This window comes from Netta rufina (genome assembly GCF_964035555.1).
Source record: "Netta rufina genome assembly, chromosome: 8".
Lineage (NCBI taxonomy): Eukaryota > Metazoa > Chordata > Aves > Anseriformes > Anatidae > Netta > Netta rufina.
In genome coordinates, this window is record NC_140131.1 from 6740052 (window position 1) to 6752065 (window position 12014).

Sequence of the window (12014 nt, forward strand, 5' to 3'; positions counted from 1 at the left end):
AAAGGCAGGAGCCAGGCTGGAGGACATTAGCCAAGAGTACTGAGGGGGGAGGAGTATGAGAGCAGCATGAACCCCAAGCATAGGCTGAGGTTTTGAGTTAGACAGCAATGCAAATTGTGATTTATCTTGAATGGTATAAGAATAGGAACTGGGTATGACTAACTCCTATTGCAATCCACTTTTTTTTTTTTTCTTGTTAAAAAGCTTCTTTGTTGAATATTCCGGAGCTCTTGAGGCAGAGCACCAGATTTAAGGTGACTGAATGTTACTCTGTTTACTTTTCAGACTTCCTCTGCCTTTGTTAACAAACATTCGAATGGCTTAAGTGCAACAAGCTTCTTTCTTAATCACAGTAAAAATGATTTCTGTAAAATACGTTTGAAAATCCTTACAGTGCTCTTAGACCCGTAGGTAGGGCTGCCAGCAATGTGTTTCCCTGTGCTTGTTGACCACCTAAGAGCACTTGCACCATCATTGCAGTAATTCGGCAGGCTTCCTCACAGGGGGGGCAGAGCTGCCTTTGCAAGGGTTTCTCCCAGCAGCCAGGAGCAGCCAGGGCTGGGGACGGCAGCAGCAAGAGGGGCTGGCTGGGGGGGCCATGCACATCCCAGACCCCAGAACTGGAGGCCGCTGGGCCAGCAGGCAGGGGGGACCCGAGCGGGTGTGCTGTGCCCTGGTGCTGCCAGGACTGCAGAAACACAGTCAGCTGCACTCCTCTGTTGATAAAGCAGGGGGAAAGGGGTGGTATTTGGAAGAATTCAGTTCAGGGGTTGGGGTTTCTTTAGCAGAAACGGGAAGCCCTCTCCCCACAGCTGGCACGTTTGGGCTGCTCAGTGCCTTTCATCTGGAAGGCAAGCTGTGCAGAGCTCAGCTGCTTTCCTTTCCTTTCGAGAATGAAAGTAGCAGCCCAGTCAGAAGATGAAGTTGCTGGTGTGTATCAGGTGGTAGAAAAAATTACTCAGAAACAGCAAATGGTCTGTCATGTATTTATTTTGATACAATCGGGAGTTGCTCGTGCTGATTTGCTGTGCGTTTATCTCTTTGTAATATTGATAGCTTCCAAACACAGATGAACTGCTAATAAACCACTGCTAGTGGTGTGATTACTTGGTTCCTCCTAAAAATTCTTGTCTGGGGGGTTAATGAGAGCGAGGAGCTGACACATTGACCCATCGCTTCTTGAAGCAGATCTCTGTTCAAATTTCTGACCTACGTCCCAGCTAAAAATGCATTCAATCTTTTCTTAATTTGTAATAGATACTTGTGTACATTACAAAACCATCTCGCAATTTGGCAAATTAAGTTGTCTGTGGTTAGCTCTGGAATTGCAGAGATATTGCAGTGCAGTGCAGCATTGCATAACAGGCTTTCACAGAATCTGCCCTACTCCAGCGAGTAACAGCAAACCTTATCTCTAATGAGCATCAGATTCATCCCATTTTGGGAGAAAAAAAAAATAGAATTAGTATCAAATATACGATGGGCATGTTATGCCTTGTGGCTGCAATGTTTTTTCAATTAACTTCTCTGAATATACCACAATGAAAAGTGTCAGCTTTTTGCCTCAGAGGCCTATAATTAGATTAAATGAATACAGTTAATTATCTACCACCTTCTTTACACAAAACAGTATGTTTCTATAAATTAAAGTGCTCGTACAGGAAGGAAATTGTTGTTCTCTTCAATACAAGCATACACTGCTGGACTGTGAACACTGTGACTACGTGGTGTAGCATAGCCTTTTGCCTATAGCTCTTATTTTACAGTAGCGAAAGCAAAATACATCTGAGAAATCCACAGACATCACACTACACACGTTGGTGCAAGGAGGTGGTATCAGTGTTCATCAACCAAACGTACTTTCCTCTTTAACAGATGTTTTCTACAACATTCCCTTAGGGAGGTTAAGTGCAGCTTTGCCTGTGCACCTCCAGCTGCACCCCAAGGGACCAGAGGATCCCCAGGCACGGAGCTGCTTTTTCCAGCAGAGCCCTGCTCCTTTCGGGAGGTTTAGGAAGCCTGCTCTGTAGGAAGGATCTGCAATTAACAGCCTGATTTGCAGGCCTGCTGCTGTTTTAGCCAGGGCAGGCTGAAACCTTCTCTGCCTGCTCTCCAGCGTTACTAAATATGAGCAAAAGCTCACGGTGTGCTAGCCTGCCTCCATCCCCACACGCCCCATGCAGCAGTGCAGGTGTTCGGGTGGTGCTGCAGCACCTCAGCGCCACCGCCCCTGGAGGAGAAAGCACCCTGCGGGGTCTGCCAGGGTGCATCCAAATCTCCCGATTTACATCAGAATGGATGTCAGCAACTTACGGCCTAAAAGGGATCCTCACTCCCCAAAAATTACACTTAGCCAGAGCAGGAGCCCTCATTCCAGCCTGCCATGTACTCTGCATATAAATGGGATGTGCACCAAGTTGTACTGCATTAGGGTCAGACTCTGAAAAGCTTCTGGATACTTCGTTTTCATACAGGATGTCGCTTTTTCTTGTGGCTTGTACTGTACGAGTGTATTTTCATTTAAGTGTTCACCAGCTCTGTGCAGAACAGTGTCCATTAAAATGCTGCTGTGTTGATAGGAACCTCAATATTGTGGGGTGAGCAGGGCTGCGGTGCCACGCAAGGGCTGCCCCTTTCCTGCTCTCAGGGTGCAGCAGGAGAGAAAAACCATCCTGAGAGGCACTGCCTGCTGAGGAAAGGCTTCCAGCAGGAGCTGGGAATCGACTTTAGCCTCTCAGTGGCTGCAGTGTGAAGCAAAATCTGTTTTCTCACACAGAATCAAGCATATTTTTTTTTGTTAAAAATGTTCCTAAATACTAGCGGCCCTCCTATTTACTGCTACAAATATCAGAAAGCAGTTACAGAGGAACAAAGAAACGCAACTGGAAGCATGGCTCAGTGGTCTTGCACTTCCCTGAGAAGCTGATTACACTTTTGGCTGATTCAGTCTCTTTCAGAGGGAATTTACCCTTTCTGCAGCCTGAGCTCAGCAGTGCTGTTGGTGCTGAGTGAGTGAAGGTGGGGTCCTGCAGGCATCGGACTGAATTCTGCCAGCAAGCTCCAGGTTTTGTCCTTTGGCCCCTCTGTGTCCCCTGTTTTGTGCCCCTCTGAAGCCATTTTAACCCCACTCCAAGAGCAGATAGACCTCGCTTGGGCTTTGGCAGGTGCCTGGCTGGTTCCCTGCTTTCCCTGTCGGATTAACCTCCAGGATGGTGCAAGGTCAAGGTTATCTGAAGTATCCACCGTACAAGAGGTCTGCTCCTGGTAGTTTCCTCGCTTTGCCCAAAATATCTGATAATGTGCTTAAAGGTGATGCAAACAGTGAAAAACCAGTATAAAAAGGCCAGCAGGACCGCTCAGCCCTGAGAAATGTCCCTGCTGATCTGCACTTGGTGCTTCTTCAGAAGGCAAGAAGCCATCTTACTGCTCGGTGCCATGGCAGAAGTTCTTTTTTTTTTTTTTTCTTTCTCTCCTTTCCCCTGTAAAGGAGGGCTGCGGAGCCTTGGCACATCTGGCCATCAGCAGCGTGCGGCGCAGCTCCCATCCGCAGGCAATTTCCTTGCCCCTGCGACCCAGAAACCGAGCAGCGGGGGTGCCCCCCCCCCCCCCTTCCCCTTCCTTCTCCTGCCTATAATTTCAAAATGCAACAGGCGGCGAGAAAAAGCTCTCGCAGGGAGAGACACCTTGCTCCGGGGGTGTGCGGGGAGCCGAGGACGGGCAGCCCTGCAGCTCCTCTTCCAGCCCTGCTCCTCTTCCAGCCCTGCTGCAGGGAGGCTGCGGGGGGAGATGCTGCTGCAGCCCCGGGGTGCCGGGGGGGGTCCGGCGGTGAGCAGGAGGCTGCAGCCAGCCCCCCCCTTCCTTCCCCCGGGCCGTGTCGCCGCTGTCCCCCCGGGCTGTGCGGGGCCCGGCGCTGTACTCACCGCGGCTCGGGGGCGGAGAGGCGTCGGGGCTGGTGCCGAGTCCTCGGGGAGAGGGAGGGAAAGGGGAAAAAGGAAAAAAAAAAAAAAAAAAAAAAAAAACGAGGGAAGGGGAAATAAAAAATAAGGGGGTAGAAAGAAGTGAGAAAGAGGGGAAAATAAAAAGAAAAAAAAGGCCGGGGAGGAGCGGAGCGGCGGCGGGAAGGTGGCGGTGGCGGCGCCGGGCGCTGCGCTGCGGCCGCCCCAGGCCCCTGGCGGCGGGGGGGGGGCCGGGGCGAAGCGGCGGCGGAGGAAACTAACTAAATAAAATCAGACTGTTATTTAAGGCGCGTAAATTTAAAAATATTTGGACAGGAAGAGAAAGGGGAAAGGAGCCGTAGAAGACAACCTAACGGTTTCGGAGCCGGGCGGGCCCCCCCCTTCCCTCCCCAGCCCGCCCCGGCGCGGCGCGGCCCCCGGGGCCGGCCCGAGCCGCCCCGCACCTCGGCGCCCGACCCCCGCCGCCCCGGGGAGCCCTGGGCCGACACCGACATTTTGAGAGCTTGTGCCCCGGGGCAGGCAGCGCCGGGACGGGCTGCGGCTCCTCGGGGACGGAGAGAGCCCTGCCCGGCTCAGCCCGCCCGCTCGCCTTCGTTTTCTGCCCGGCTTCCCCCCCCCCTTCGCCCCGCCACGCAGCCCCCAGAAATACAAGGGCAGTTTTCCCCTCTCGGGAAAAAAAAAAAAAAAGCCTTTTGGCTTTTTTATTTTATAAATTATTATTATTTTTTTGAATCCCCCGTGGCAATTTCACCGCGCTCAGCGGATCGTAACGTCTGCCTGCTCCCGGCTTGCCAGGTCCGTTCGGGGACAAGCCACCTTTCTGCCTCCCGAAAGCCCCCAAAAAGCGGCTTTTTTTTTTTTTTTTTTTTTTTTTTTTTTGCGGCCGCTTTAACCCTTTCCGCCTGGCAGCCACGCAGCGCCTCTTGCTACGGGGCTGGCTCCTCGCCGCGCCGCTCCCCCGCCGTGCCCGGGGCTGGCCGCGGAGCCGGGGGCACCCCGGTGGCCCCGCACCTCGTCCGTCCCCGGGGACCGAGCGCTGCCTCCAGCATCCCCCGGGACCTGCCCAGCTCGGGGGGACCGCGCCGTCCCCCCCGGGATCCCCGGGAAGCGAAGGCCAAGTGCTCGTCCTCGCAGCCCCGAGCAGGGCACGGGGCTCCGTGCCCACTTTTTTGCCCAGCTCAGCTCGGATCCGGGCCGGTGCCCGGCGGTGCCCCCCCGCCGCCCGCCCTCTAGGTGCCCGCTGGGGTTTTGGCTGCTCGGGCACCCCGGCTGGGTGCTGCGCTGGGTGCTCCCAGTTCCTGGGCTCTGCTCCTGCCCGGGAAAGTCGCCTCTCTGTTGTTTTCCGCCCCGAGCGAAGCTCTCGGTAACATTTCGTTCCGTCTCCCACGCTGCCTTTTCGCATCTCCCGGTAACTCGGCGCCGGCGTTCCCGCAGCCCCCGCCGCTTTGCAGAGCCCGGCTCTTTGGGGACGGCCCCGGGGGGGTCCTGGGGCAGACCCCGGGCCCTCCTGCAGGGTGCTGCTGCCCACGAACAGAGCCGCTCACAGGCAGCAGGCAGCTGGAAAAGCGCTGGCTGCTTACCTTTAAACCGGCCGAAGCATGGCCGTGACTCACCCGCCGGAGCTATAGGCTTGCCCGGGATGTAAAGCAGCCCTGCTTCAAACGGGACCTTCTGGCGCGCAATAAAAGCCGCTACTTCTGCCTAGGCGGGGCGGTTTTTTTTCTCGGGAAACCAGTTGTTTCCTCCAGCCACCGGTAAAACTTGGGCACGGCGTAAGTGGGAGGCTGGCGGAGCTCGGGACAGGTCTTGGATGGGCTTCTTCCATGGCAGAGGTGAAGGAGAAGCCGGGCGGGGGCCCCTCGCCGCCCGGTGCTGGCCTCCGGCTGCGGGGGGCTGCGGGGGGCTGCGGGGCCCGGGAGCGGTGCGGGGCACGGCCCTGCCCGCACGGCCCTGGCCGGCAGAGGTAAGAAGGGACGCGCGCAGAGCTTTACGTTTCGCAGAGGTTTTTAATCAGAAAACACAGCAGCGTGACACAGAGTACGGTAACGGCGCGGACACTTGCAGGAAATTATTAATTTTTTTACTTAAAAACAACAGTGACTGATTCCGTGGGGCTAAAATATTTTTTTTAAGAGAGAAAACGCAAACTAATATACGTTCTCTCCTCTTTTAAGTGCTGTTTTGTAGCTATCTATTCATTTTAAGTTGATGTAAAAACTATTTTGTGCCATTAAAAATTAGATTATCCAAAATTATCCACTTTCAACTGCCCATCTGTCGAGCACCTCTGTACCAACGTTAAGTTTCCTGCTACACTCCCCCGACAAGGTGCTGAGCATCCTCAGCTCCCCTTGCAGCCGGAGAGGGAAGTGAGGTTTGGTCTTGTGAATACACTCAACTACATTGCAAGGGAACATTTTCAAGGGTTAAATTGGTTTTTAGGTACAAGGAATAATAGAACTCTACAAAGACCAAACGTGTTGCTTCCTCAGTTTCACCGTATTCAAATATTCATGTTTTGTGAGAGGCATCTACCATTGTTATTTTATTTTTTTCCCAGACAAAACAGAATAGCTGGTGGAAAGCAATCGTTTCTTAAGAGCATCTAGACTGGGCTCAGCTTATTAAGTGACCAGAAATCTTGTCGCGTTACAGCCTGCTGACACTCTTTGCTCTGACAATGGTTATCTGCTGGTTTGAAGCTAGGAAAACTGTATTCTCCAGTGCACAGTGAACACGAAGCGCTAAGCTGAACTCTTTGAAACCTCTGGCAATGAAAAACGCCGCTCAGGTTGTTTCTGGTAACTAAACTGAAAAGCAGCTCGGTGCGAGTTTAAATACACAGAGGGGAGAAGTGGCATCTAGCTGGAGAGGTAAGCGCCCTACGTCTACAAGCTCCTGGTAAGGGCGAGCTGCAGGCAGCCCCCCCAGCTGCCAAGCGACACCCCTGGCCCGCTGCGGGGCCCCGCGGGGCCCCAAATCTCGGCTCCCCGCTCCCCCCGGGGCTGCGGAGCCCGGAGGGGTGCAGGAGGGCCCTTAGCACGCCGAGAAGCAGGTGACAAGGTGGCTTTTGGATTAATAATGAGCTAAGGTAAATTGGGAGAAGCCGCTAGTGGGAAGCTACATAGGAGTGACCGACATATACATGGGGAGGGGAGGCAGAAATTGCCGGTGGGGCGGATTTCGACCATTTGAATCCTCTAAAAAAAAAAAAAAAGAAAAGAAAAAAAAAAAAAAAAGAAAAGAAAAAAGAAAAACCCACCTCGGCAATTTCTCCGGCTTTGCGCTATCCAAAAAAAAAAAAAAAAAAAGCCAAACTAGGAGGAAGGTGGGACCCGACGTTATTAAAAGGCGGGGAGGGGGAAGGGGAGAAGGAGGCAGGAGGCCGGCGGGCTCAGCGTCCGGGCGGGCCCCCCTCAGTCGGTGGCGGCGGGGGGGCGGCCGCCCTCCAGCAGCCGGAGCACGGCGCTGCGCTTGTAGAGCTTGGCCACGTCGTAGGCGGTGTCGCCCCGCTTGTTCTGGTGGCCCACCTTGCTGGCCGTGCTCTTCAGCAGGAACTCCACCACCGGCACGTGGCCCTCCTGCGCGGCCAGGTGCAGGGGCAGGTTGCCCTCGGCATCCTCGATGTTAACGTCGGCTTTAAACTCCAGCAGAGTCTGCAAAGTGTCCAGAAAACCCGCTCTGGCTACGTCGTGAATCACGGCGAAGCCGGTACTGTCTTTCAGGTCGGGGTTCGCACCGCTCATGAGCAACCGCCGGGCAATTTCGGGATTGCCGAGTTTCATTACCTGGGGGAGAAAAAGGAGAGGTGAACACCTCGGGGAGCTGCCCCCCTCGCTGCAGCCTGCCCCAGCCCCCCAGCCCTCACTTCCCCCTGTGTCAGTCCTGAAATCAGCCCTGCTACACAACTAACGACACGCCACAGCATCTATTTTTATTTTTTTCCCCACCCTGACCTCAGTAATATTACGAAAGATGTTATCATCTGGGTGGCAATAGCTTTCTGGCTCACAGAGATTAATGCCCGAAGCAGGCAGAGGGGAAGGGGGCTGCAGAGACTTCTTTTCCAGCAAGTTATCTCGTTTTTTTAGCATGCCAAAATTAAGTATGGCTCGCTTTTATTTGCACGAGCACTGAGACACCTTTGCCTTATTGTCTGATGCTGTTAAATATCACATGCAGGGTCTCCGAGGAACAGATATTTTACCTCGGCGATAGAAAATGTAGGAAGTGTTTTTATAAGCTCTCAGGTGTTTACATTGTCTGTGTATTATCATAAAGCAAATATTTGTCCTGTGCCATAGTTCTGTCTGCTAAGAAAAATAAATGCTTAAAGAATTTTTTCTCCCCAATATTTGACTCTCATAATGTCACCCAAAAAGGAGAAGTTAAAAGGAATGTTTCAAAGTTCCATCAATTTTCTCCTAAAACCACTGTATTATATTATGCTTCCATAATTTTATTATCATTAAACCATGGCTAAATTATGTTGTTAAAAAAATCCTATTTAAAAAAAACAATTATTGTTTTTTTTGACTGTTTCTCTCAAGAAAAAAAAATGTTTCTTTAAATTTTCCTGATTGCATCATAAAACTATTATAATTAGCAAGCAAATTTCTCTTATTTAGGGCTTAACAGCTTGCACCGATTTCCCCCAGATTCCTCATTTTTTGTTTTCTCAAAGGCTCTAAGAAATTAACATAGTAATGTATATTCTCCAACCTATAGACAGTATTTTCCTGTTCTTGTAATTGGTCTTACTGCAAGTGGCAAATTCGAAAAAAAAAATCATTTTTTTCTTTAGAAATTATTTGAAAATCTTGCAAAAAAAATAATATATCAGCACAAATTAATATCAGAGTGCATTAGATTTAGCATAATGTACAATTTCTACAAGGCATTTGCTAAAATCCTCTCCTTGTGAAAAATATGCATTAGGCTTTTTAAGAAAAAAAAAAATAACAACACTATAATCAATATAATTTCTGCAGCTTTTGGAGTGTAAAATAACCCGGTATATTTATTTTATCTCCAGAGAAGAGCAGAGCAGCAGATAAGGCAGAAAGGGATTCAGGGGAGGACATTTATCTGTGCCACAATGCTCCGTGCACTTCTTGTGCCACTTCTTTCACTTCTGAACAGAGATGGAAAAGATGCAAAAGAAAACAAGAGCATTGTGATCCCTCTTTCTCTGGTAAAATCGGGACATTTTAGTCCCTTTTCGAGGGCCCAGGCTGTGTTATTTGTGGATTCAAAACATGTATTTGGTTCAAGTGGGAGTTTTGTATGTTCGAGGAAGGCAGGCTAGGGGACTGGAGGCTTCGTTTAGAGATGCGGGGGGGAGAAAACCATAAAAAAGGTGATGCCGTTTGGGCGAGGGCTACAGCTGCACTGCAAATGCCCCCGATTTTGTAAAGTTTCGCTTCTGGGGAGAGAGGCAGAGAAGGAGAGAGCAGCAATTGAATAATTCTGCGGAGACCATAAGGGCAGGACATGTATTTGAGGCCTGCATAGGTACACTTCATCAGAAATAAAAAGTACAGGGGAAGACAGGCTGGGTTTTATGTTTAATTAAACATAAATCCAGAATAATATATATATTTTCGCTGGTATTAATATTAGGCAGTCTCCCCGTTTTAATTGAGAGAGAGATTATTGAGAGATTCTCTCAATTTTGGAGGCTGCATTGACAGAGAACTCTTTCGAGCGTGGTCACGCACCCACAACACATTTCAGGATGATACATATTGAAAATAAGTAGACAGATTCTCCTGTTTTGATTTTTTGTTGTGGTTCATTAGCTCAGTTACGAGCGAGCTGCACCGAGGAGCATTGTTAGGGCACGGATGCCCGTTTAATACAGCCGGGTGCTCAGCCTTTGTGGAAAACAGCCCTCGGGTTGGGATCCGGACCGCTCGCCCCTTTTAGCAAAAGACACCACTGTGGCACAAATCGGTTTTCAGCCCTCGTCCTGAGGATAAAGCATCAGGCTAAAAGTTTCCTGCTTTCTCAGAGGAGTTACTCTCTGCAAGTTGCTCCTCTCGGTCCCCTCATTCCCAAAAAAAAGTGGCTGCAAGTGGCCGCCCCGTCCCCCGGCCGGGTGACAGCAGCCCCACGGCGATCCCACGGCCCCCGAGCCTGCGCGAAATAGCCCACCGAGGGTGGTCGGTGCTTTTCAGCAAGAGGTGCTTATTTTCGAAATCTAGCACGTTGATGCTAAGCCAAAAAGCTGTAAATATCCCGGGTTCGTGCGCAAGCCGTGTGCTTTTTTTAAAAGCAAAAATTCAGAAATGATTATCATGGTTTCGGGGGAGGGGGGCAGAGGAGGTAACAAACGATTTTTCAGACGTGTGAAATTAAAAAGACCTATAGCTCTGCTTCCACGTCTCACTGCCTCACCTCCAGCAGAAATAACCACACATTTCCCCCTGATTTATAAACCACCCCTTTGGCTATTAGCTACGGATTCTACCTTTTTCGCCATCATTATCTGATAATATTAAAAGAAAAAATCTTTCATCAGCTCCAATAGTTAGCAGTTGGATGAGATCCAAATCCTGCCTGCACAGCTCCACGCTTAAAAAATTAGGACACAGCACCCTATACGATCAGAAACGAAAGAGCTGGAACCACTGCCTTGCTACCCGATCTGAAAATTCAGATTTTTAAGGCTTAATTATGAATGAAAAGGCAAGTGATTCAGATGGAACTGCAACTCGTACGGCTCGCTATTAATGTACATCTAAGGTACTCGGTTCTGTGCAGCATGCTTCCAAACGAGAAAGGTCATTCGTCACAAACAGCGTATAAAGGAAAAGTACCATCTACAGCAGATCCCAGAATCGAGAAAAGTCATGTTTTAAAAGCACACTGCAGGGGAGGGGAGGGGGGGGGGAAGGATTCTAAGCTTCAAATCATAGCACATATGTGTTTACAGACCTGCTCTGAAATCCTGCTCACCTAAGATGATTTCTTTTCATCTCATCTCTTTCATTCTCTTCCTCCTCCCCACGAAGTTACAAAATATTACTAAACTTGCAGCCCGTTTGACATTGAGGGTGATCCCCGACTGAACTAATGGTTTTGACCAGTTTTATTTCAAGTACGTCATTTTTGGGAGTTGGAGCCACTAAAGTTATAAAAAAATGGCATCCAACGAGTTTTAAAAACACTCGAATTTCGTCCACCAGCCTGTTTAAAACGTTGTCTTTTTGGAAACCCGGGTCACGTAGGTAGCAGTGATGAAATATTTTTCTCCCTCTCTGGATACCAACCTGCAGCGCAGTCCTCCCAAATCCATTTTGTGCATTGACGTTTACATTCTTTTGCAACAAATTAGTAAGTTGCACTAGGTCCCCCTTGGCAGCCGCGGACGCCAGCTCGTTCCCAGAAGGCTCGGCCATTCTTTAGGGTGACTGACGATCGGAAAAAGATGAGATTTTTTTTTAACCAGGCATGGCATCGGAGACTGACAGAAGGATTGGGATGGTTAATCTTCTGGAGTAGACCTTGTAGTAAATACTCGTAAAAAAACTCCTTGCCAAGAGCCCGCCCCTAACTCACACGTGATTATTCAGCAAAACTGCAGCTCCACTTGAAAGAAGATTTCTTTGCTTCCACATATAGAGTAACTCATATTAAAGACTTTGGCCGTTTTCGGGGGGGAAAGCTATTAAGAGCTAGGCAATATATCCTATATGTTAGACGTAACATATATACGCGTACACTGGAGACTCACTCAGACCTGAGATCTTGGAAGAAGAAAGCAACCCACCCTGCTCGCGGTCGGGATCTGAGACTTAGCAGCACCAGCTCCGAGGAAAAGTCTTCTCTGGCAGTGCTCGTCCTCTCCCGCTCGGCAGCCCCCTTGGCATCCCCACGGCCGCCTCCGCCCGGGACCGAGCAGGAGGGCGCAGTCCGAGTCCGAGCGGCCCCCGGGGCGGGCCGGGCTGCGGCCGCGGGGCTCGCTCCCTTCCCTCGCCGCTCTCGCTCCCCGCCGCAGCCTCAGAGCCGCGGCCTCGCCGAGCCTCGGCGCAGCGGGCGGGCGCGATCCCGGCC

At 50.6% G+C, this 12014-nt stretch overlaps 1 protein-coding gene across 2 annotated transcripts; it reads right to left on the reverse strand.

Annotated features, from left to right (window-relative positions):
* Positions 1 to 5942: 5942 nt before the first annotated feature.
* CDKN2C (cyclin dependent kinase inhibitor 2C) lies at positions 5943 to 11773 on the reverse strand. 2 transcript variants are annotated; one of them, XM_084291616.1, is made up of 3 exons: positions 11731 to 11773; positions 11231 to 11371; positions 5943 to 7744 (listed from the first exon to the last, which is right to left on the reverse strand). In XM_084291616.1, the coding sequence occupies exons 2-3, from the start codon at positions 11357 to 11359 to the stop codon at positions 7373 to 7375; spliced, it is 501 nt and encodes a 166-aa protein (XP_084147742.1). In that variant the 5' UTR covers positions 11360 to 11371; positions 11731 to 11773; the 3' UTR covers positions 5943 to 7372. The 2 variants fall into 2 exon arrangements, with proteins under 2 accessions (XP_084147742.1, XP_084147741.1); XM_084291615.1 differs by lacking the exon at positions 11731 to 11773 and having other exon boundaries at positions 11231 to 11720.
* Positions 11774 to 12014: the final 241 nt, after the last annotated feature.

Excerpts from the sequence above, each read along its gene's own strand:
- CDKN2C (XM_084291616.1), bottom strand. The coding sequence starts at position 11,359 with ATGGCCGAGCCTTCTGGGAACGAGCTGGCGTCCGCGGCTGCCAAGGGG. Across the intron at positions 7,745-11,230 it reads TTGGGAGGACTGCGCTGCAG|GTAATGAAACTCGGCAATCC; the intron begins GTTGGTATCCAG and ends TTTCTCCCCCAG.